At 38.2% G+C, this 23,971-nt stretch overlaps 1 protein-coding gene across 3 annotated transcripts in view; it reads right to left on the reverse strand.

The window, feature by feature from the left end:
* The window catches only part of dntt (deoxynucleotidyltransferase, terminal), a 64,852-nt gene that overhangs the window by 13,741 nt on the left and 27,140 nt on the right, over positions 1-23,971 (reverse strand). For all 3 annotated transcript variants that reach the window (XM_077494994.1, XM_077494995.1, XM_077494993.1), the window contains exons 9-10: positions 15,683-15,931; positions 15,299-15,382 (exon numbers count right to left, since the gene is read on the reverse strand). In XM_077494994.1, the coding sequence (XP_077351120.1) occupies positions 15,299-15,382; positions 15,683-15,931 (333 nt within the window). The remainder of the gene's footprint in view (positions 1-15,298; positions 15,383-15,682; positions 15,932-23,971) is intronic.

Here is a 23,971-nt window from a genome sequence, read left to right on the forward strand (position 1 = left end):
GTCTGCTGTTTGTGTACTGCACAACAAGCATCTGCAAATGTGCCTTAAATGTGTTAATTAATCAAGAATGACAGGTAAGCTGTTGTTTCTACATCACATGTTTAAGAGGTTGACAACTGAGCTTGCAGTTGTATATTGTCTCCTCCTTCATTTGGAGCCACACAGAACACCCCTCTAATGATAGCAGAAAATTAACTTTCTCTCTTGCACCAAGACTCATGAATAATTAACGGGTTTGTTGAGCAGGGAGCAGGCGCTTTCAAGACCATTATGGGTATTCTCTATATGGAGGTTAAGAATTCAGGCTGTGAGTTGGAAGCGAGAAAAATCTAAAGCCAACTGAGTATTTATGTAAGCTCGTTCCGCTCTTCGTGATCTCTGGATGCTGTCGTGATAGGAGCGAGTTCAGCAAATCCTCTTCATGTACTGCATTAAGATTTTTTTTTTTAACAAGACAAAATTGTTATTTCACTCTGAGATCATTTCAACATTTTGTTGAAGTCCCATTCAGAGCAATTTAATTTCGACGATCATTTATTTAAGAGTCCCTTAGGAAGAAGCGTTTGTGGGAGTGAATTGTTATGGCGAGTTTGCTCAGCCTCTTTTCCACCTCATCACAATAGTTAGGGGCAGTCACTTGAAGCAGACTCATTTTAAAATGAGCAAAGAGAAAACATCTCATTTGAAATCATCAGTATGATGTGGCGAGGATGTCACATTTTTCGAGCTGATTCATTTCAAATGATTAACTTTCCGTAAACACTTGGATTAGGGATGGATACATTTGTTGTTTTGCCGAATGCAACATGCAGGTATGACAGTGGCGTTCCTAAGCAACTTGGCACCCTAGGCAGGATTTCTGGTAGTGTTTCAGTCATTTTTATATCAGGTAGTTTTTCTCTTTTTCATATACAGTGAGCCATAACATTAACCTCTGATTGTAAATTCCGCTCTGCTGGGTGAGCTGGTCTTGGTAGCGCTCAGGAGTCTATCAACAACTACAAGTAGCAACAGTGGTGGATGAGCTGACCAGAATCGAGGCAAAATTGCTTGAAAGCAATGGGCCAAATGCAAGCCGATCTACTCTTCTGGAAGCCACAAAATGTGTGAAAGCTGATCCGAGGTCGCCTGGCGGGGTGGGCCTGCTGGTGGCGTCTGGGGACCGATTCACCAATTCCAAATGATTGGGACTAGCTACACACGCCAGGTTATGAAAACATACAGTACAAAATAACTACGAGTAAGCGGTAACTGCTAGGATGAGCATGTTGATTTGAGTGAGAAAGTGCACTACGTACGTGCACAAGCTAACAATTGGATGCATTTGTTCCAGGAATACTTTTTCGTCATTCATTCACAACTTGAGCTAAAAGGTCACAATATAAAGTCTGAGGTCACAATGTGAGTGAGGTCAGCACTCCTCTTAGCAAGACATACTGTCTGCTCACTTTCCTGCTAATGTAGAGTCAAATCACACAAAGGCTGCACAGTGACCGCAAGATCAGCCTGAACCAGCCCGGCGATTGTTCATTCGAGTGTTCCTCTAAATAAATCATGCATGGGCCAAACTGAAACAGGAGCCCCGAGTGGAAGCGTGACTGTGCCACCGCCAGCTCAGTGTCAATTAATGCTATACGACAAGGCAAACACGGTCCAGCAGCAGACAGTCCTGAAACCTTCTGCCTTTCAGTTCATCAATAATGGATCACATTTTGCTTCTATTATGAGAGATAAACTTGATTCAGACTCATCCTGCTTCACCTCTCTCATTATATGCGCACCTTTCATTCCATCCAGTATGTTCAGACGAGTTGGTATAATAGCCTGCTATTTAATTCCATTTTTACTGCCTCAATACAAACTATAATTTCCCTTGTTTGTGGGTGGATAAGAGTTTGGTCGAGAGGAGGTTGGATTGGTAATGGCGAAGGCATGAAATAATGGTTCACCCAATTCCACACACGTAATTGCCCATCTTATCGTCAGAAAACACCTGTTAAAAAAAACATTTATTAAAAAACGTGTTTTTATGGCAACTGACCTACAATATGTTGCCAGTCCGACAAGCGGGTTTAAGATGTTAACAATTTTGGCACCTGTCCCCTACGCCTGCGGTCTATGAAGGTCAGGTACTGCCAAATGCTAATAAAATGGGAGTCCAGTCAACCCTGAATCTTGTCGCCTAGCAACAAATCACAGCTTGACAATCGGGACGCAGCATGTAGAAATGGAGCTACAACGGTAAGTATTTACCCAACTTTTAAAGAAACCAATTGGCCTTCCTATTCAACAGCTGGGATGTGTTAAATGTTGGAAAATGTGTCCTGAGGGGCTATAAAAAGGGAGGGGGGGCCGCAAACTAGTCTTTGAAAATCAGTTGATTGTGAAAAGGTCAAGAATATTTGAGTGATTTCCACCAATGTGCATGACAAACACTAGATGTGGATTACCTCATATTTGCACAAAGTAACTTTCCACCAATCCACATATGCAGCTGCCCTCTTTCACATTCTCCAATTAAAGTGCCTTAATTCTTTCTTGACCTCTATGTGCAACAGTGGCTGTATCTTAAAATGAAAGTCCATATTTTTGTTCTCCTGTCATAAGTGTCACTGGTTGGCGGGTTAAGGTGAACAAGCATGTACTCCTCAAGTGCTTCCCATACATTTGCACATATGAATAAGGAATAGTGTCAACAAACTGACCGATGAATTAATAAACCCTTGTTCGTAACTATTACATGCAACTGGTGTTCTATAAACACTATGCACAAGCAGAACTAATTTTGTAACTAACACACTAGCACTGACTGTCAAAAGTCAATCTCTAAAAACATCAGAACACACATACAGAACAGCAAATGTCATAACGAGCCAACCTTGAAATTGCGCATTACTGCAGCAAACATTACAGTGGCAGCTGTCGTCACTGCATAACGCATTACAGTCAATGATTTACTTGGCTAAATTTACATTGCATCCATTTTTATGCTATTAAAGTATATTTTACTCACATTCTTTCTGGAGCAACTGTGGGGCAAAGCACACAAAGTGCCCGAACGTAAATGCCACAATAAAGAGATTCTTAGCAACAGCGCCCTTGTAAGAGATTTTTTTTTTTTTAAATGAGAATAATTACAAAAAGAAACGGAAACCTGTTGCAAAGGCGTGTGACACCAACGAAACATATCCCCCATAAACATATAGTGCAGTTTATATTACATATTAAATTTTTTCTCTCTGTATTAACACTGTTTGTGAGAAATTGTCTTTTCCAACATTCAAAAAAAAAAAAAAAAATCCACCATTTCTAATGGAATGCAGCATCATTGTCACATGAAGAATTGTGTAATACCCATTCATTCTTTACCAAGTGACTAATGCAGTGGCAATTCTGTCAGGTGATTGGTCAAATTGATTACGTTTTCTGTCTAAGAGTGCGGATTCAGTTTGCTATTCATTCAGTATTGCAATTTTGCAACACTGAATGAATAGCAAAACTGAAAAAAAAGAAAAAAGAAAAAAAAAGAACCTGAGCAATTCTATTAATCTGTAAGTTTAGTCTGTCAGGCCATTTACGCAAGACTGTTTTAGGAGGTGGTGGGTTCAAATCTTGGCCTGGGCCATCCTTTGTGGCGTTTGGGAAAAACTGTACCGATTAAGTTCAAGCACCAGGTTTGGGGTAACCGAGCATGAATCTATATAAAGTGCCATTTTTTTTTTATCCCGAAACGCACTTCATAAATAACATGTACTGTGTTCAGCGTAATTGCATTACAGCAGGGATGTCACGATAATGGCAATATCGTGATATTGTGATATTAAAACTGCCACAATATCGTTGTTGTCATGTTCATAATATTTAAAAGCTACACGTCCGTTAAAAAAAGTCAGGTTGATTTCCATTTGTGCAGTTATAGCATACTCTGGTGGCTAGTTTTTTAGTACAGTTTAATTTTCATTAGGGATGTTTTGGCCCTTCTATGTTTAAAATGGAGGTAGTTTATATCTATGTATTGCTGTTATGTGCAAAAGCACAATGTTGTACTTTTTTGTAGTATTAGCTCTTTTTTTTTTTTTTTTTTACAATACTGTGACCTTTATTTAATATCGCTAACCTCCCCACAATATCGTGATAATTATCGTATTGTGAGCTTCATATTGTGATAATATCGTATCGTGATATTTGGATATCGTTATATCCCTACATTATTTATCGTGGTGAGTATGTTCCAGAGGCACCAAAAGATATATGAAAATCAGCAAAATAGGGGCGGCAGAGATGGCATACTTTTCTAATTAATAATTAAGTAAGTGATTAGTAATTTTATATTTGTAATCATTATTTTTTTTTTTATTTAGTGATTGTTTAGTGATATAGCGTTCAATTAGCAATGGAACACAATTTCGGCGATTTGTTGTGTTGATGTTGCAACAAAGCAGCATATGATTGCAAAATGAGGTATAATACCAACTTTCTTTTTCTTTTTTTCTTGGCTTTGGAGATGTAATGATTTAACCAGACAACAACAACATTTTTCTCTCTGCCCTGTCGGAACGACAATTACTGCTCAGTTAGGGACCTTCCATACTCTTCTTGCTGGCAGGATGTGTTTTCAATTGTTTTTGTATGTCTGTGAACAGCGATTGTTTTGACAACAAGACGTCTGTATGTGAATTTTTCAAAAGTGCACAGCTGTTCGGTAGCTATAATTTGCGCTGTGAGTGCCCTCTGAAATTGTGTACATTATTCTTGGAAGAGAAAAATCGAAAACATATCCACAAGCACGGTAAGCAGACACTTGCAGAGTACCTAACAGGTAGCTTACCTACCAAATAGTGTTTTCTGTCCCATTGTTTTGTCTTTTCTCTTAGGTTCTTAGTTGTCAACTGTGGTCAAGCCTCAAATTTAGTGGTAAACATTAAGATAAGTATGCATTTTGTCAGATGCCTAAAAAAATTGAAAACACTTTCACACTAGCACTTCTGTCAACCACATGAGGTTCTCACTTCAGAATCCTGCCACCAATTATAACAGTTGCTAAATTTGGCTGCTGGGTGTGCTCCATGCTTGTTTTGAGTTTATCACCACACATTCCAAGACTGAACGTTTGCAACATTTGAAACAGTCCAATTTTCCTAATCCTATTTACAAATCCAAATGAATGTTGTAATTTGTAATTTCCCATTCTTATCTTAGAGCCAGACGATGAGGCTTATGCTGGAATGTTTTATATAATAAATCAGCAGCAGGCATCCTGTAGAGCTGAGATATGATACTTTAAATCCGACAATTCATTTTCATCTTGGTCTGCTCCATGCAAACCTTCTTTAGCAATTTGCCTGCGGGGGCTTCGTGTTTTTATTACTGTATGATTGGATAACAACCAATTTCAGAACTAACAAGGAGTCACATGCTATGATGACATTTTTAGGTGCAATTTGTGTTTGTAACCTGTAAAATTCTCACAAGCTGATTACTCATACATTCCAGAAGTGTGGAATCGAGTCATGTGAGTACTCGAGTCAGACTTGAAATTACATATTTTCTACCTCCATTATAATAATGCCACCCCTAAAGTATATTAAATGGCTAATATATGTCACGAAGAAACCGCAAGGTAATTACGCCGTCATTGTATGAAACGGTACAAGCCTCCGGTCTCATGGCTAGTAGCTAGCTGTTAGCATTAGCATCGGGTGCCTGGCTGGCAACAGTGGTTGTGCATTCACCAAGCCCTTCTTCGAACCAGGGGCAGCAGATACAATGAAAACACCAGCGGCCCCAGAATTAAACCTTGTGGAATACCATACGTTCAATTATAATGTACATCCATCCATTATCTGAACCGCTTTTCCTCAGTCCGACTACTTTATTTTTTGCCCGACAGTTAGTATGAAAGGATTGCAATAATAAATAAATCACACGATGTCCCATCACAACAGTCACAAGTCGACTACTGGGGCGTATCATCACGAATCATGAGTTGGGTATGTGTCTTGACCTCCGCCCAACACCTGTGACTAACTCACTGAACCTCTGGGGTTTGATCGTACCCAGGTAAAGAACCTCTGCTCTATATTTATGCTTTGAATATGGTGCATATATTATAGTTGAGTACCAACAGGTATCAGCACACGCAATGACAATCGATACCAGTATCGGCCAACGTTGTGAGCAACTTTAAGGAAAATGCTATGTTGGTGTATATACAGTTAATTAAGCCTTTCCTTAAAATTATCTTGTCATTGTCAGAAGTGCTAGTGGTATCGGTACTTGGTATCAATTTACTACAAAATGCAATTCTTATTAAATGAGGCCTACAAGTAAATTTAAATATGACATACACTTCAGGGATGAGCTTGAAATTGATAATTATTTGAGACTATTGAGCTACATTCTTAATTCAACTCACGAACATGAAAAAAGTGACCAGAAACGTGATATAAATATAATACAATAAACATAGCAAAAAATTGAGTTACTACATAAAATACTGTGCATAAAACATGCTTTTTTTCCGCAATACTCCATTTCCACATAGATATTATACTACAAAAACTATAATGATGATGACTTTGTGTACCTAATTAAATGCAAGATGTTGTTTTCACCCATGTGAGGCACGGGAGAAATAAACTATCCCTCTAGCGCTTCACTATAATGAGGTCACGAAACAGAATTGGGTGCACGCCTTATTTAGTATTCCATTCCCTGCAATTTCCATGATTGATAGCTCGAAATTTGGGTAACAAACAGGACAATTTTAAGTTTGTTATTGCATATGTTAATGAGAATTAAATTGGGATTCTCACCCAATGCCCTGTGACGGAAATTGTCATGGTTATCAAAAAAAAGACGGATATTTGTGCACACTTGTAATTGGTGTGGGATGATGTTTATGCTCCTGTAATTATAGGCAACACAGCTTCAAAACAGCGATACGGCGACAATGTAAGTTTGCCATTCTTATTTATTCTTGGAAATAGTGAGACTCGATTGCACTGCCAAAAAATGGAGCCGTGAAACTTACTTTATGTTTATATTTGTGTCTTTTTTTTTTAAACAGTGGAACTTTTCCCCTTGGTTACCCGAAAAATATATTTTCACAGATTTGGCTGTTGCAAAGAAATTCACCGAGGCTTGAAAGTGTGCACTTAGCACGGAATAAACTGCCGCATCTGACCTTGAAACAGTATATCACAATGCGACTCCAACTACACCAGGTCTTTTCATCTGCCCGTTAATTAAATTGTAATTAAAATTCATAAGAACAGACGGGAAGGGAGGTTTGTCGGCGTGAATCGCAAATGTGCGAGGAACCGCACGTTCGTTTGTAAACGTGCAGCGGCTAATTTCCAAGCTCCCCCCCGCACCCTCAACAGCCAGCTGACTGTTTAGAGGACACCTTCCACAGTTGACTTGTCTGTCATAACGTACGCGCAGGTGTGTGTTTCTTACAATATGTGAAAACCCTGAGGGTCCATGTGCCACCATCCGCTAAATTAAACCTCTCCTCCCCTTCCCCTGCACACTTAAGATCCTTCTCATGACCAACTCCAATCCTCAAACATCGCACCAGCTTGCAAACGGAGGGGGAGCTTCGGAACTCTTGCTCCCCAAAGCCCAGTGCAATTGCCCTGTTATTGTCCAGTCATCCACTGCTCACAGGGGGGGCGGGTCGAAAGAGCTGTGAGCACTCTACACCCTCGATTTTCTAATTTGACAGTGAGCTTCACATTAATTTCGGCTCCCCGCCTTGGGGGGCAGAGAATTTCTGCACGACAAGGAACTATCTTTACGGGCTGATCACTTTTTAAATTAAACATTTTTATGCTTGTCAGGAAAAACTGGAAAAGTCGGCGCCATCAACTGAATTTCTCGTATTTGAAAGGGTATTTTAAGGAATCTGTGGTATGAATGGGTAATGCAACATTTTGGTCATCTTTAGAAAGTAGAACATGTGTAACAGATTCATATTTATTGTTGCATTCTTGTCATCAAGAATCAACCAGCATTTTATTAGAAAATAACCGTCTTTTAAATCAAAATACATTTCATTCTGAGGCTTTTTACACGTATTTTATTTGAGTCGAACACCTCAGTATTAATCAAATGATCATTAAAGCGAAAGTCAACCCCATTTTTTTTTTAAACAATATGTTCTATGTAGCCCCACTAGTCTAAATACTAGGGGTGTTAAAAAAAATCGATTCGGCGATATATCGCGATACTACATCGCGCGATTCTCGAATCGATTCAATAATCGGCAGAATTGATTTTTTTTTTTTTTTTTTGAATTTTTTTTTTTTTTTTTTTTTTTTTTTTTTTTTTTTTTTTTTTTAGGATTCACACCTTGAGCATGGAAGAATGTTCTATGAACGGCACATTAAGCCTTAATATTTTTATTTTAATGCTGTTCAAATGTGAAACAGATTGCAAACTGTTTGTGTACAGTGGCTCACGGTTATAAGCCTCAAGTTTTAGATAAATATATTCATACAAATCTTACAGTGTACATGTACAAATTTACTGATAGTATTTTCTAAATTTGAATGGAAAAAAATCGCAACAATCGACTTATAAATTCGTATCGGGATTAATCGGTATCGAATCGTGACCATTCGTATCGGGATTAATCGGTATCGAATCGAATCGTGACCTGTGAATCGTGATACGAATCGAATCGTCAGGTACTAGGCAATTCACACCCCTACTAAATACGGTATTTGAGTTAGTGAAATACGAGTCTGGAAGTCTGGAAGCGGCCATTTTGTTACCTGCTGTCGAGTAAATATGACATCATAACCAATTATTATTAATCAGTATCAATCAGAAAGTCATGTTTAGACCAGTAAAGTCACATATAACATATTATTGTCAAAAAATGTTTAAGGTTGACTTCCCTTTAACAAATACTAACGATTTAAACGTCTTACTATCTGTATTTATTATAGGGATGTTCGTTAACACTTTATTTCAGACTGATCCCAGTACAAGTACTCAAATCTTGCGTATTCACCAATATCGATACCAAGTACTGATAAAACAAGTATTTTTTAGTCTTGACGCATAAAATTTCCCAAAAAACACAATGAGAGATAATTAAAAAAAAAAAAAAAAAAAAAAAAAAAACTATTACCCTAAATATTGAATGTTTCCTTAAAATTGCATTAAATGAATGGTAACTTTTTATTCTTCTAATTACTCATTTCTAGTTCCTGAGTGAAAAACAGCCAGAAGAGGATGGCCAATAACAATATCAGCCACCGTTGCGAGTACCAATATTTTGAAAAAACGACGGGTATCAGCCAGATTCTATTACCTGGTATCGGTACTTGTCCATATATCTATCACATATTTAATCTCATGTGTATTTTAGCATATCGTCACTGTCCTGTGAAAAACACTTAAAAATGTTTTTAAAAAAAAGACACAAATGGACAAACGTGTTTTTGACAGGACAGTGACAATATCAAACTTTTGACAAATGTGCTGTTTACCACAGACAAAATTTCACTTGACAGTAGCACCATGTAAATTAGAGGCAGGCGCATTACATTTAACTACTGAATAAAAGCAAAGCAAAAATAATTAATTGATATGTAATTGACAATTGTTTCCCAGAGGTTAAGCTCTTCGATTGAATCTGTGATGCCAAGTTTGAAGAAACACAATTTCGTCTTTGACCTCAGACATTTGGCATGTATTTGACTATAACTGGTCCAATACTTAAATTGAAATATATGGGTGGTAGACGGAGATGTAATTTATGCTCAGTGTCATTCATGGAGGCTACCTGGGCCCAACACTTTCCTTGATGAGCGTCAGGTAGAAAGAGTAGAAATGGTCTTCCCATATCAGCAACTAGACTTAGCCACGACATCTACATTTGCAGCTTTTTCACCAGGACTTCATTAATCACACTCCTACTCATGACAAAGAGTAATTACCTTCTAAGACTGATACCGGTACACACACACACACAGCTGTGGGCATCGAAAGAATGAGTTTCAACGCTAGGTCATTCCACACATGCTAGTTAAGTGTGTCTGGAGGTGTTGGACAGGTCATGGATCCCTCCTGCCCTGGGAGGGAGTCAGTCTGTCATGGTATGATGAAACCCTCCACCTGTCCTCATTCATCAGACCCACTACACATATTAATTATCACAAACCTTCAGAATTACAGCAGAGGTCACCCACATACGCTCACACAAACCCAACTCAATGCATTGACAAGCTACTGGAGCAGAGTCTACTATCACAGCAGACCTCTTTCTGTACGTCAATCCGAGTCTACTGATGCTGGTTTCAAATGCCTGGGGCACTACAAATTGTTGGCCTAGAGATGTCAGTCATTGCTTGCCGAAGCAAAAACCTCTCAGCTCGCCTCAGTTACAGTCAGTCATCTAAACCCCACTGCACCGGTGCAATGGAGCAGCTATGACCCAGATCAGCCTCTCGTTCAAGACCCAACCTTGCATTTTTCAAAGCATCCTAGGTTCAATGTCCATGGTACAGGGGCACAGAAGGGATTTTGGAACTAACAGGATTTTGATGTACCGTATTTTCACGACTATAAGGCGCACCCAAAAGCCTTCAATTTTTTCAGAAGCTGACCATGCGCCTTATAATCCAGTGTGCCTTATATATGGATCAATATTGAGCCACAACAGGTGTCGCTGTCAAGACGCTACCGGTGACCCTGCATGATCAGTGACGCGCATGCGCAGAAGATCCTGCCATCTTGTATCGCTAGCTAATACTAACACTTTACCTCAGAGAAAATAATAAAACAGCTGTTTATTCATTTTGGGAGTGAATGGAGTTGTCAGAAAGCTGGTTTGTAATCTTTTAATAAAGTTTGACTGACCTATCTGACCTATCTATTTTGTTGACATTCCCTTTAGCGCAGCACCATCTAATGGATGCATAACGTAACCCCAGCCTCTACTGTAGTGCCTTATATATAGAAAAAGTTTTAAAATATGTCATTCGTTGAAGGTGGGCCTTATAATGCGGTGCGCCTTATAGTGCGGAAAATACGGTACTGTATGAGGTTGGAGGCTGCGAACCAGCTCCATCAGTTGACCAGACCAGAATCCAATCGAACATCTCCAGGATCTCCACCAGGAGACCACTAGTCATCTTATCAGTGAACAGGTTCACTGCATGGCTCTGGCCAATGTTGAGAAAAGGTTTGTTAAGATGCAATTTGCTTTTACATTAACCTGTTGTGAATACTCAATGAGCATTATCTGATTTGATCACTTGGTGCGGTCACTATGTAATACATTTCACAAGTTCTTTCCACAGCAACACATTTGTTTTAAGGGCGCACTCACACTCGGACCATTTCTTCCATATTGTACTGAAGCCTGATTGCCCCCCCCCCCGCCCCCACCCCTGTCCCCCTCTGGCCCGCACTCACATTACTCTAACCCAGTGCTTCTCCAATAGTGGAGCGCCCCCCCAGGGAGTCGCAAGGCTTCGTCAATTTGTTTGTTTTGATTTTATTTTATTTTTTTTACTATCTTAGAATAAAGTGCAATTGCACCTCCACTACATTAGGGGGCAGTGGTGCTCTCATTGGCAGAGTGTGCGCAGGGAGCATTCGCTCGGTGGTGTAGGGGTTTTGTTTGCACTGAGCATGTGCGCTTTGCACACAGCACAGAGTATGAATATGAAGTGTAGGCACAAAGTGTAGCAGACCCTCAAGTGTCACCATGAAAAAAATATTCAACAGGGATGAGAAGACAGGCGGAGAGAGACGGAGATAAAGAGACAAAGGAAAGTCGCCCGAAAGCTAAGACGAGGAAATATGACGAAGCGTATTGTGGCGCGAGATGTTTTCTTCTTCAATGTTTATTTTCTTTAGCGAGGCCTGTTGGCTTCAAAAACACAAAAGGTCATCAGAAAGTTTCAACTTAGGCTGGCAAAACAAGAGTCCAAAATAATGTAGTCTTTGTTACTCAAAAGAAACAACTTTTCTCCATGTTGGGTGGGGTTCAGAGTCCTTCTCTATCACCACTTCAGTCTTCCTCTGCTCCTTCGTTCTCTTTCTTTTATTCCTATCAGCCTGGCCTGCTTTAATCAAGGGGTCTAAATGACCACACCTGTTGGTGTTGTGACGCATGCTGGGTGATGTAGTGTCGAGATTGGCGGCCATTCTGGTATGAGTCACTGGTTTCTGAAAAGGAGTGTAGTGTTCTTCCACTACACGTCCTTTCGTGATGACTTTAGCAGCAAACGTGCTTGGGCACGGTACAATGGCCCTAGTGTGAGCGCGCTCAAAGTCATCTTTTTCTTGACACCCTTATTACCAGAGTCAGCAAGCAGTAGCATTTTTGGTAAACTGTCAACCTGCCAGATTATAGGATTTGACAGTGGAAGCATTTGCAGAAGAAGATATCGTAAATGTAATACAAATTTATGTCAGCTAAATGTGGCTGGCTGTTCATTCAAGGGAGGAAATGTTCCACAGAGCATATCCTTCGTATTGGCCATAGTAAGCTTAGTTTGTTTTTCAAGGCTTTAGGGGTGAGGATTCCTGCATACTGGTAGCCACAAAAAAATACATGTGCTGGGATCATGTTTGGTAGTTTGTGTCATTTTTCACTGTTGCTTCAGTCAACATTCTAATCTAGGCAAATAAACAGATGTAAAATTGGAGCCCTATTTACTGTGTGAACCCGTTATTTTATCTCTGTATACTCCTTGCGGATGATTTGATGTGGGCAATTTGAAACCACCTTGCACCCATGCCCCAAAACAAACTACATGTGCCCAACATTCAACTGGACTTTTATATATTTTCATGAAACCAAATGGTAACATTTCTTCTTACTACAATATTTTACAGTCACAGCTTGAATCATTAATTTTGCTGTGATCCTGAGAGTTCTTTTTTATTAAGCATTAGGGATGTCACGATAAGGGCAATATCGTGATATCGCGATATTAAAACTGCCACAAGATCATCGTCGTCATGTTCACAATATTTAAAAGGAACACATTTGTTAAACAAGTCAGGTTGATTTCCATTTGTGCAGTTCTAGCACCCTCTAGTGGCTAGTTTATTAGTGCAATTTAATTTTCATGAGGGATGTTTTGGCCTTCTATGTTTAAAATATATGCTAATTCTCAAATAAAAGGGGAACCTAATTTGCTTGTGAAGCGATCAATGTGTGCTTGCATTACCAGATTGCTGTTATGTACAAAAGCACAATATTGTTCTTTTTTTTTTGTATGAGCTCTCTTTCTTACAATATTGTGATCTTTTATCGTATATCGCCAACGCCCCCACAATATCGTGATAATTATCGTATCGTGACCTTCATATCGTGATAATATCATATCGTGATGTTTGGATATCGTTACATCCCTATTAAGCATGGTACCTTTCAATTTAAAGATTTTTGGAGTTGTGTTCTCCTTTTGATTTGCCATTTGGAAATATACTTTCAAAGATGCATTCTCCAAAGAGTATTTCATGAAGATCTGCATTTTCAGTAGCAATATAGTTGGGATTGAGTAGAGTTCCAATTCAGGTTATATGAGGATTGAGTTATGATTTTCAACCAATCATACCGCTACTATTTATATAATGCCGCTATGACTGACATCGGGGATCGTTCAATGATTGAAGAAGTGTCTGAAATGGTGGTCTCTCATGGGTCAGTTACACCATGCAGGAAGGTAGAATTTAAATAGCAGATGAACTGGCAGCTGGGCAGTAGACTCATATGTTATTCATGCCATTATACAGGAGCTCCTCACTTTCGTTTATTATGAAGTGGCATAAGAATCATGTGGCGCAAGGCGGAATGTACACTATGTAATTCTTTCATCTATGGATAAGCATGACTGAGGCAAAATCCTCAAAACAAGACATGGTTACTTTCCTTGCCACCCAAAAATCATCCTAACACTTTTGCTCCATTGTGTCTGACCTTTAACTTAGCTTATACATTGTTTAAAAATAAGCATATGCTTTTGTGTGATTTCTCCTGTCCATTTCAGTGCACGGATGACTGCACAGTCAGCAGGCCTGTCTTTGCCCTTGCATTTTAATAAACACCATCTGAGTTGGCCGCTTGTACGTAAAACTGTCATGAAAGTGCCACCCAGTGATCCCAGAGACCCTGACCTCTGTCCCCCGGGGGGCCGCTCATAAGACATTGCAGTGACAGGGTGGCTCCCATGTCGATCTGCACGCTCATACGCATTTTCCGTTGCCTCTCTACGCTTGAAAACAGACACTCTGTGGTATGCATCGTAAATGAGATAGGATGCAAAGAAGGGATTCAATGATGCGATCAACATGAGCTTCAGAGATTGATGGTCGCAGAGATTTTTTTTTTTTCTTCTCTGTTGTACCCACACGCAATGCATTGTGGGCTTCTGATGTTGCTTGCTTATGCAGAACATGCAAAGATGATGCGAAAACTCACACACTAGCTGGAATAAGAGTATAATAAGGAGACGTGAAAGTAAATTAGGATGATCTATTTACATTCAAAAGTCACACCTTTTCCTGGAATCAACTATTATGCACACTGTTCTAAACAAACCCTCACAATCAGCAAGTATTAAACTACGGTAACCTATAACCACCAATGTCTGTGAATCTTTAATCGGAAAATCACCTTTATCTTCTGCATCATTTCATCTTATTTACTTGTTTAAGTTTCCAGGATGTATGGGAGAATCTGAGACTCATTTTCCAATTTATGAATAAATAGTAGACTCTCTGCAAGCAAATCAACCAAGCCCATCTGAAGGGAGGTGGGGACTTTACCAAGGTCCTACATAACATAAACATCAGTCAAGTTGCACCATGTTTGGTGATCAGATTAGCCCTGTTTGAGAATGTGCTATTTATATTATCATAGGCTTAGACATAACACGTCATAATTTAATTAAATGGGGGATTAATTAAGATGGTCCTTCTGATAGTAATTGAAATATAGATTTCAATCGTCAGTGCTGCTATACCTAGGAGAGGAGTCAATGTCTTGTTTATCCAATTTTTGTTTTTACATTTTTTTTCATTATGACTTATTTTCTTTGGGAAACTTCTTCAGCCACCTTGTGTTTTTTTTTTTTTTTTCCCATAAGACAAAAGGAAATCCGCTTCACAACCTGGTTTCAGCACGCCTGTCCAACCTTGATCATGTTTTTTGGCAACTGATTCTGCAATTGTTTACATTTCTATTTGTAGAGAGTGTAGGTTTTATAATTATTCTTTTCTGGTGGTGTATTGCCAGTGTAAGAATATGTGATATTTACTGTACCTTGGTTTTGTCGTAAAGAGTATGATTGTCCAAAATCATGTTCTTCTCTAACCGAGCAAACCTCCTCAGGTCTCGGTCAAATTGCTGTGGGGAAAGAAAGTGAATTAAAAAAAACAAAAAACAAAAAAACGCAGTATCCTTTCTATTTTCAAGGTCATGTAATGTAAGAAATATGATTGCATGAAAACATTATTAGTTCACCTAATGCACATAAAGTAGACAATACGGTAGAGGGGAACACGTTTAATGTCATGCCAGCAAACCATCATCACAGAGAAAATGCTGTTGCTTTGTCAAAAATGGGCCAAAACGTTTTAGGAAAAAGTGCTAACTGATTTGGAATTTATCTTTTTTTTTTCTTTTTTTTTCTTTTTTGTACCGTACCGTGGAGCCGGTCCATCCCAGGAGAGCAAAGGCGTAACGATCCATCGGCGGCGATACCAAATCCACACGCACTGCCCTCCATCCCCTGTCGTCCCCTTCAGCACAGCCGAGACTTCCGTCCACCTGGCTGGCCTCCAATCGCAAGATCAGGAAACATTTTGCATAATGGTCCATTGCCTCAAACCTCTGGCAAGGCAGATTTGCCATGTGAAAAGTAGAGGCCTGGTAATCGCAGTAAAGAAGAATCCCCTAAAAGACAGCAGAGCAGATTTAATCGGAAAGTTAATCACAATGTATTTATTTCATCAGGTATTAATGTACCAGGGATGAGATGTTCCTTAACATTATATTATGCTTTTCATTTATGGTCAATATACACTGTATGAGTTGCTTTTTTCTCCCAGGTAAAGTTTGCAGTGTAGGTTATATGATATGTGGTAAAGTCTGTATAAATAATTAATCCTGAAATATAGCGATATTCTTGCATGACTCTTGGCATTTTAAAAAACTGACAGTAAGTCTACCCCGCTGGAGTGAGCACCCCTGGGGGCCTGACAGAAAAAGAGATGGAAAAAAAGAAAAAGTCATCTTTTATCTAAAGCTCATAACTTTGTAACTGCCTAAATTATCATATGATGATCGAAGTTTGCAGATTTGAAGTCGCACCATTTGTAGGATGCTGCATCAAACATCCAATCAAGGACGTATCTTATCTGTTTGTAACATTTTTTTCTATAATGTAAATCTCATAAAATGTCAACCTATCACCCCCATGAAACCTTTATTTTTAGCATAAACAACACTGTTGCTGTCATACAAGTAGAAATATAGATAAATAACTTGTACAATATGACTGCCGGCAATTCAAATGTCCTTCTGTGATGCGTGGAATTAGGTTAAAAGTCCAAATCAATGCAGTTAGTGTCAAAATTACAGCCTTCCACTGAAATATATTCTGGCATTCTTGTTGTATTTTAGCAGAGCTTGGCAAAGCACAACAAATGGGATGCTCAGGTGACGGTTTGCATTGTTGTTTATTTCCACTGAAGAGGTAAGAAGCAGTTTGACAGTAAACACTGAACAACTTAAAGGTGAAATGTGTGCATTGCGGCTGCTATTTTGGAAAATTATGTGGTCAGCTGGGAAACAAATCTTTGAGCTTGCCCGAGCTGGTGGCAGTTATTTTTGTGCTAATGTTTTTATAAAGTTCAAGCTTGTCTTGGTGTTACACTTTTTGAGGTGTCTAATTCAAAACTGTGTGCACACTCATCCAAAATCTAATTTGTATTCAACCGATGGCATTTCAAAGGGGCAAGCACGATGGAGAATTAGTGATGTGGATTTTTTTCAAACGTTGACGTCCATTCCAATTCCCATATTACAAAAACATGCATATTGGATTGAAAACAACTGAAGAGTCCATTGTGAGTGTTACGTGTAAATCAGGGGTGTCCAAACTTTTTCATTTGAGGGCCACATACAGAAAATCAGAAGGACGCAAGGTCAGCATAATGTTATGAAGAAAAATTGTGTTTAGTCCTAAAAATTGTACAAATAATTTATTTGTCCTTTTGCATATTTATAAAAATGCTACAGTATATAAACCAATGTATTTGTAATATGACAATAGGGTTATTATAGTTTTGGAATTTTTCATTTTAGTTTTTATTTTGTTTTGAGTTTTTTTTTTTTTTTTTATTTCGTTAGTTTTAATTCGTTTTCAGGGTGGTTCTGTTAGTTTTTTATTCGTTTTAGTTCTTTAATAAATGCTTAGTTTTAGTTTAGTTAGTTTCAGTATTAGTTTTAGTTTTTAGTTTGTTTTTCTGTTTTGTTTTTTTTATTTTAATGTTTATTACTTGTGCACAATATTTAAAAAACACCATGGGTGCAATGTTATTTTTAAATTGCATTTAAAATCATCCCCATGCATTAAATTAATTACCAAAGACTAAAACAAAGGACATTTTTGCTATAATTATAGTTAGTTTTATTTTTAGTTAGTTTTGTAAACATAAAATGTAGTTTCAGTTTTCTTTCTTTCTTTTTTTTAATATCTTCGTTTTTATTTTATTTCGTTAATGAAATTGTAGTTTTGAATTTTAGTTTTTTCGTTAGTTTTAGTTAACTAAAATAACCTTTAATAGCACCCGTGTTTTTCGACACACTCCCTTCTTACTTTGACCATCTCCAAACATTTTTGTTTTTATTTTATTTGAACTGAGTCAAATACCATTTTCAGCATATATTAAATGGATGGTGGGCCGCAAATGGCCCCCGGGCCGTAGTTTGGACACACCTGGTGTAAATGGTTTACATGTTCCTTGCCTGGGATCCAGCACACGTAATCCGAAAGAGGACAAGTGATACAAAACATGGATACTGTAAAAAAAAAAAAAAAAAAAAAAAATCCCGTGTATAATCTCACCCGTTTATATGTATTGCATGGTGCAAGAATGGGAATATGCGTCAGTACACCTTTCTCAGAGACAGCAGCGCCTGTGGTGATTTTGAGAATGTCATCTACAAGTGTGGCTCTTATCTCATTGTCTGCTCAGCCTCACTCATCTTTCCCTACGTTTTCTGTCTGGGTGTTGATCCTGTCCAATTCCTTCTACTTCCATTGTGTGACATCCACTGTGTATGTCGTGTGAAGTCAAATTATTCAACAAAGACATAATACAGTATAAGACATTTTGATCAACATGATATAAGCAATTGATATTTATTTATTTATTTATTTATTTATTTATTTATTTATTTATTTATTTATTTATATGTGTGTCTTGAACCCCGGAGACCGACTCACCGAACCCCTGGGGTTCATTCAAACCCAGGTTAAGAACGACTGAACTAAAGGATAACCCTCCACCCAGGCAAAAAAAAAAAAAAAAAAAAAAAATCTGCAGCATTATTCATGCACCTTGAGTGCATCTGGCTTAGTAGCTCATTCCTTCTTAATATAAATTGTAGATTCTATTGGGGTCACCCGTTGGCTTGTTTATCTAACAGCCTCTCTAATAGAGTTCAGGATGTTAATTTAGACTTTCACCTTTCATACATTCCCAAAGGTTCAATACTTGCTCCTACTTTCTTCTCCACTTTCAACTCTCCGTTGTTCATAAATCCGAAATTCCTCCTCTATGCTGATAAAATAATCTTCTTTGCTTCTGGTCCTTCACAGGAAGTGATTGCATTTAAATTACTTCAAGCCAGTTTTTCTTTAATTACGGGATGCTGATGATGACCTTAGTTTTATCATTAAAGATGTAAAGATTACAGTATGAATTGAAAGGAAGTATGCCCCTTTCATATTGACGATCACCGGCATAGATGCAATCATAAAGGAGGCTGTGTTTCATTCTACTTTTACCGTCTGGTACCAAGGTGCCACTAATTAAATGAATCAAGATGAAGTTGCGGCACCGCATTGGATTGTTGATTTCTTTAGAACCTTTCTCTATTTCTTATTGACATCATACAAGGACGTTGCATGATTCTCGATGACGAAAGTAGCCACAATTGTCCATTTTCAGTGTGACCTGATGCAAAAGAGTTTGCTAACGTGTTAGTGTGTTTACTTATATTATCGTGATCATAGCCTTGGTTGGTAATTTGATATTTAGGCATGCTTTTAAAGAAAGACATCATTCAAACTAATCTTTCATGACTAACAAGCGAGAGAGGTGAAATGTTGAATGTAAGGTTATGCGATTGACATTGAGAAAAAATTTAGAAGATTAAAGTACTCCAAAAAGGAATTATGCTTGATTTATTTTACAGTAAATTGTATCACATCTGAATCATGACCTTGAAAGTTGATTAGTTCCTTTTGCTTTCTTTCCTTCTTCTTTGAGAATTGATCGGTTAAATTAAGTTTAGAAAAAAACTATTGAATTGCAACCATTGCAATAATTGAGAATAGGGACAAGAGACAAGTTAAAAGCAAGAAGACAATGAAGATAATTATCTTAATTTAAAAGTTAAAGAGGGAGAAAAGAGGCTAGCTGAAAACACGAGTCAGACAAGCCCTTCGTTCGGCTATGGAAGATCACTGAAGCCTATTCTGTCGAAAATAGCTCCTCTCCTTGGATAATTGGAATTTCTGCCGAATAAGATGTCGGTGTACTGGAGGAGCGAAGCTGAGCCTCGATGGTTACCACAGAAAATTGGTGTGAATGGAATTGAATGAATACAAAAGAATTGGAAAATACAAAGCGGATCATGTTCGAGAGAGGGCACCATATTGGAAAGGACCAGACAAAAATTATCAGCAAATAATTGATCTCTTCCAAACGCAAAGGCATGATTCTTCTGTCTTAGTGAGAGGCAACATAAGATGGCCGCCAGTGGCTTTATTTCTCGTGATGGCAAGTTAGCGTATTGTTAGTCCATTCACATACAGACAAATGTCTTCTTTTTTTTTCTTTTTTTTTTTAATAAATGCTTCCAGTGCCATCACCTGCTGATTTTTTAAATGAGGATGTGTTTCTGGTCATTTAAAACTGAGTTTAATGCTGAAGGAAACAAACCATCATCACACCCGCATGCCATTGTGAATGGACTTGAATGGAGTAATATTGCTCACAATGATGTTTTGTTAATGAAAACTAAACAAAAATGTTTTCGTCAACACGCTTTTCACTGGACAAAAACTAGACTAGACTAAAACCCTCATAATAATCAATAACTGGGACTAAATCAGGATGCATTTTCATCGACTAATGAAAATGTACTTTACTTAATAAAATAAATTTATATTTTAGTTCATGAACAAAGACGAGACAAAAATTATTTGATTTTGTTAAAATCATGTCTGCTAATCTGTCATGTGACGCTCATGTGAAACACAGTGACACACCCCCTTTCAAATCTGCAGCTAGCAAGTGCAACATGCACAAACACATGAAGCAGACAGGAGGTGGATTCAGAGTGGAGGTTAAAAAAAAAAAAGAATTGAAAAATATTGTTACAACGTAACATTAATCTAATGACTATAACGTTCCAACAATAATGTTAATCCGACTGCTAACGAATGGTGGCTAACTTAGTATCTTGTAGCATGGAGCAATAGTAGCCACTGTAACTGTGTGTTGTTGGTTTGTTTGTTTTTCTTCATCAAAAAGATGAGGGAAAATTTGTACGTGAAATAGTTCTAGATCCAAAATGTTCAAAAAAAAATATACAGAGATAAAATGTTTGTGCTGACTAAAACTAGAGTAAAATGCTGACAGTTTTTGTTGACTAAAACTAGACAAATAAAAGTATGTTTTCTTGGACTAATATAAAGACTAAAATGGTGGATTTATAGACGACTAAAAGATGACTAAATAAAAACAGGATGAGGTTGACTAACTTTGATTAAAAAAAAAAATGTGTGATTGAAACTAGAGTAAAACTGAGATTAAATTTTAAAATGGCTGATAAGAGTAACACTTAAGTCACAGCAAATAAATTAGATCCGGGGCGAACAGCGGTCAGTGGCAGTGCTGTCTCTGTCTTTCAAGCTATAAAATATTCTCATTCCAACTTCTTTCATCCCACAACAGCTCTTTATATGGCAGGTTGTCTTCATCATTTGATGTTTACAAAACTGATCTGAACTGATGGTGAGACACACCCAAACGTTTTGTGCAATGTTAAAGGCATATTTTTCATGAAAATTGTGCAGCCTCAGGCAACGTTTAGCTTTAGAGGTTGCACCGTAACATAGCACAACAAAATCATCAGTTCAGTCCATCTGATGGTTTGCTGATTTAAAAAAAAAAAAAACGCGACTGTACATACCTTGAATGGAATCAAAAATTCTATACCATCCACCAACTATAGTTCCCAGACAGCAATGACTTCAGAAATAATGTGAAATTGAAGTCTGTTAGAACACCGACGAACAGAGAAACATGCAAAGAAATTCTGCTCCTACTCTCACTATTAAACCCTCTCATTACCCATAGTGAGAAACTCATTTGTTGTGCAGCTGTGGGTCAAATTTCCAAGAGTCACCCTCGAGTGCACCCGTGGATTGCTTTCTCTCACTTTGCAATTACAGATAACCATTCACCTTCCAATAGGTAGGGAGAACAATTCGTTAGATTCTCTTTGTGTTGAGCAGAGCAGTCAGCGTCTTAAAGCGCAACACAAAAGACCTCAACTACCATTAGAATCTCTCTGACATATAGATATGTTTCAAGACTAGTCGTGCAGGAAAGACTGCTGTTCTTCCAATGAACTTACAAATGAAGGCCACTCCTATTTTTCCGATTTCTCACTCCATGCTGTCAGTATGTTACTTTTGGCCTTGAATTCTATTGATGCCTTTGGAGAAAAGCATTAACGGTGACAGTCACATGGACCATTAAATACGTGAATGCGTTTAATTCATGCTCTTTGGTTTTGAGGCCTCCAGCAAACATACTGTACATACATCAAGCACTGATTTCTTCCCGTCTTGCTCTTTATGTTCATATACGCTAAAAAAATCCATTCAAAAAGCGTCATGATGTCGTTAATTTTTCATCTCAGTATTGCAGTGGACTGTTTAGCCCAATGGCGGTCTGTAATCATCTCCCAAGCAGCAGGTAAGTCAGAAAACATCTGAGAGGAAGCTTATTCCAGAGTTTACAGAGGGAATTACAGAGAATGATGCAGGCGCAAAGATAATCTTCGTGAGGGGACGATTGGAATCTGAATGTTTATTTCCCCATTTTGATCTCCTCGCAGCCTTTTTTAAGATAACAGCATGAGGTCATAGCACAACAGTCAACATTCTCAGGACAAACATAAGCATAGAAAAGTGATCGCATCTTTGACTCACAACTTCTCCAATCTGCCTGGAAGTTACAGATTATCTTGTTTCAGCCAAGAGCTTTTGAACCGGGCTTTGACTTTGATAGTGTCGCGCGCGGCGTAAATGTCAGTCCAAGTAGACTTCACTGCTCAGATTTTATTTAGATGTAAAAGAGAAATCTAATCTCAGCTGCATGGGCAGCGCTGCTTGAATCACTTATCCAACCAGAGGTAGAACACTTGAATCTCTAACTGCATTGAGTCGGCACGAATGCATAACAATCGAGCTGAATCGTATTATTATGGCAGGCAATGCATACAGGGCTCAGCCTTTGGAGAGCAACACTGCGCAGTATTGAAAGACTGATGATAGATGGACGGAAGCAAGGCTCGGTGACTCATTTGTCTGACATTGCCTCTGCCCCGAAGTTACGCTTTAAAAATCAGCAGGAAAATGATGATGATAATTGTTGTGCAAGGACATTTCTAACTCCCAACTTTGGGGGTTGTCCCTAATATTAACTGAGTGAATGCACATGAGTCCTCGGGGACACGATTCTCAATGACAATTACACAGTCAACTTTTGTGATGTCATTTAATCACTGTCTCCTTCCTGTTTTGGTGGTCGGCTCCATCACTTTTCAAGTCTTCTTAACACCTGCCCTACCTGCTCAAGTCACCATCTCACTTCACTACCGTTCACACGTGCTTTTCACAACTTTCGCTCACCTGCTCCGACTGTCGAGGAAAAGGCGCTGAAAACGATGGGAGCACTGTTATGTCGCGAGTAGGAAGTAATTCTTGTCACCGTACTTTTGAAGGACACTAGGCATGTGGAACAGTTCAATTGAGTATGATGTGCTGTCATCATCAAATATTTTTTATTTCGATCGATTAATCGACAAATCAGATTCATTTGAACTCATTCACTCCCAGCCATTTTCACAGAAGCAATCCCGTTCGCTCCCGGCTGTTTGACTGGATTTTGACTGATTTTGCAAGGCGAACAGAATAATGTGTTCAATTGCTATAAAAGCATGGAATCTACCAAAAGAACGATCAAAGTCTCTTCTTTCATCAGGACAAAAAAGTATGTTTCTATCTGTTTCCATTTTGCAGCAATTAGCATTAGAAGAGAGCTAAGTTTCATCAGTTTTCACAAATGTATTCAAAATTGTAAGTAATTGAGCTTTTTTTCCTAGATGGCCCTGGTTGATCTCCTTTGCTCTGCTGCCACCTTCTGGCCGTTTGTGTAATAACTACCATTTCCGCAACCGTTCTTTGCAGTTGAGAGGCTGCATTAAAGCCTTCTGTATGCTCTAGCATAATTTTTTTTTTTTTTTTTAAATAAATAAAAAATGTATAAATACGTCTTTGGGACATTTAAAACACTAAAAAAACGTATTTACACGTTATTGGGAACAAATGAGTTAATTTGCATCAAAGTGTATTGCAAAATGGTAAAGCATTTTTTCACCGATTACTACTATTACTATTATTTTGTA

The sequence above is a fragment of the Festucalex cinctus genome, chromosome 14 (genome assembly GCF_051991245.1).
Source record: "Festucalex cinctus isolate MCC-2025b chromosome 14, RoL_Fcin_1.0, whole genome shotgun sequence".
Lineage (NCBI taxonomy): Eukaryota > Metazoa > Chordata > Actinopteri > Syngnathiformes > Syngnathidae > Festucalex > Festucalex cinctus.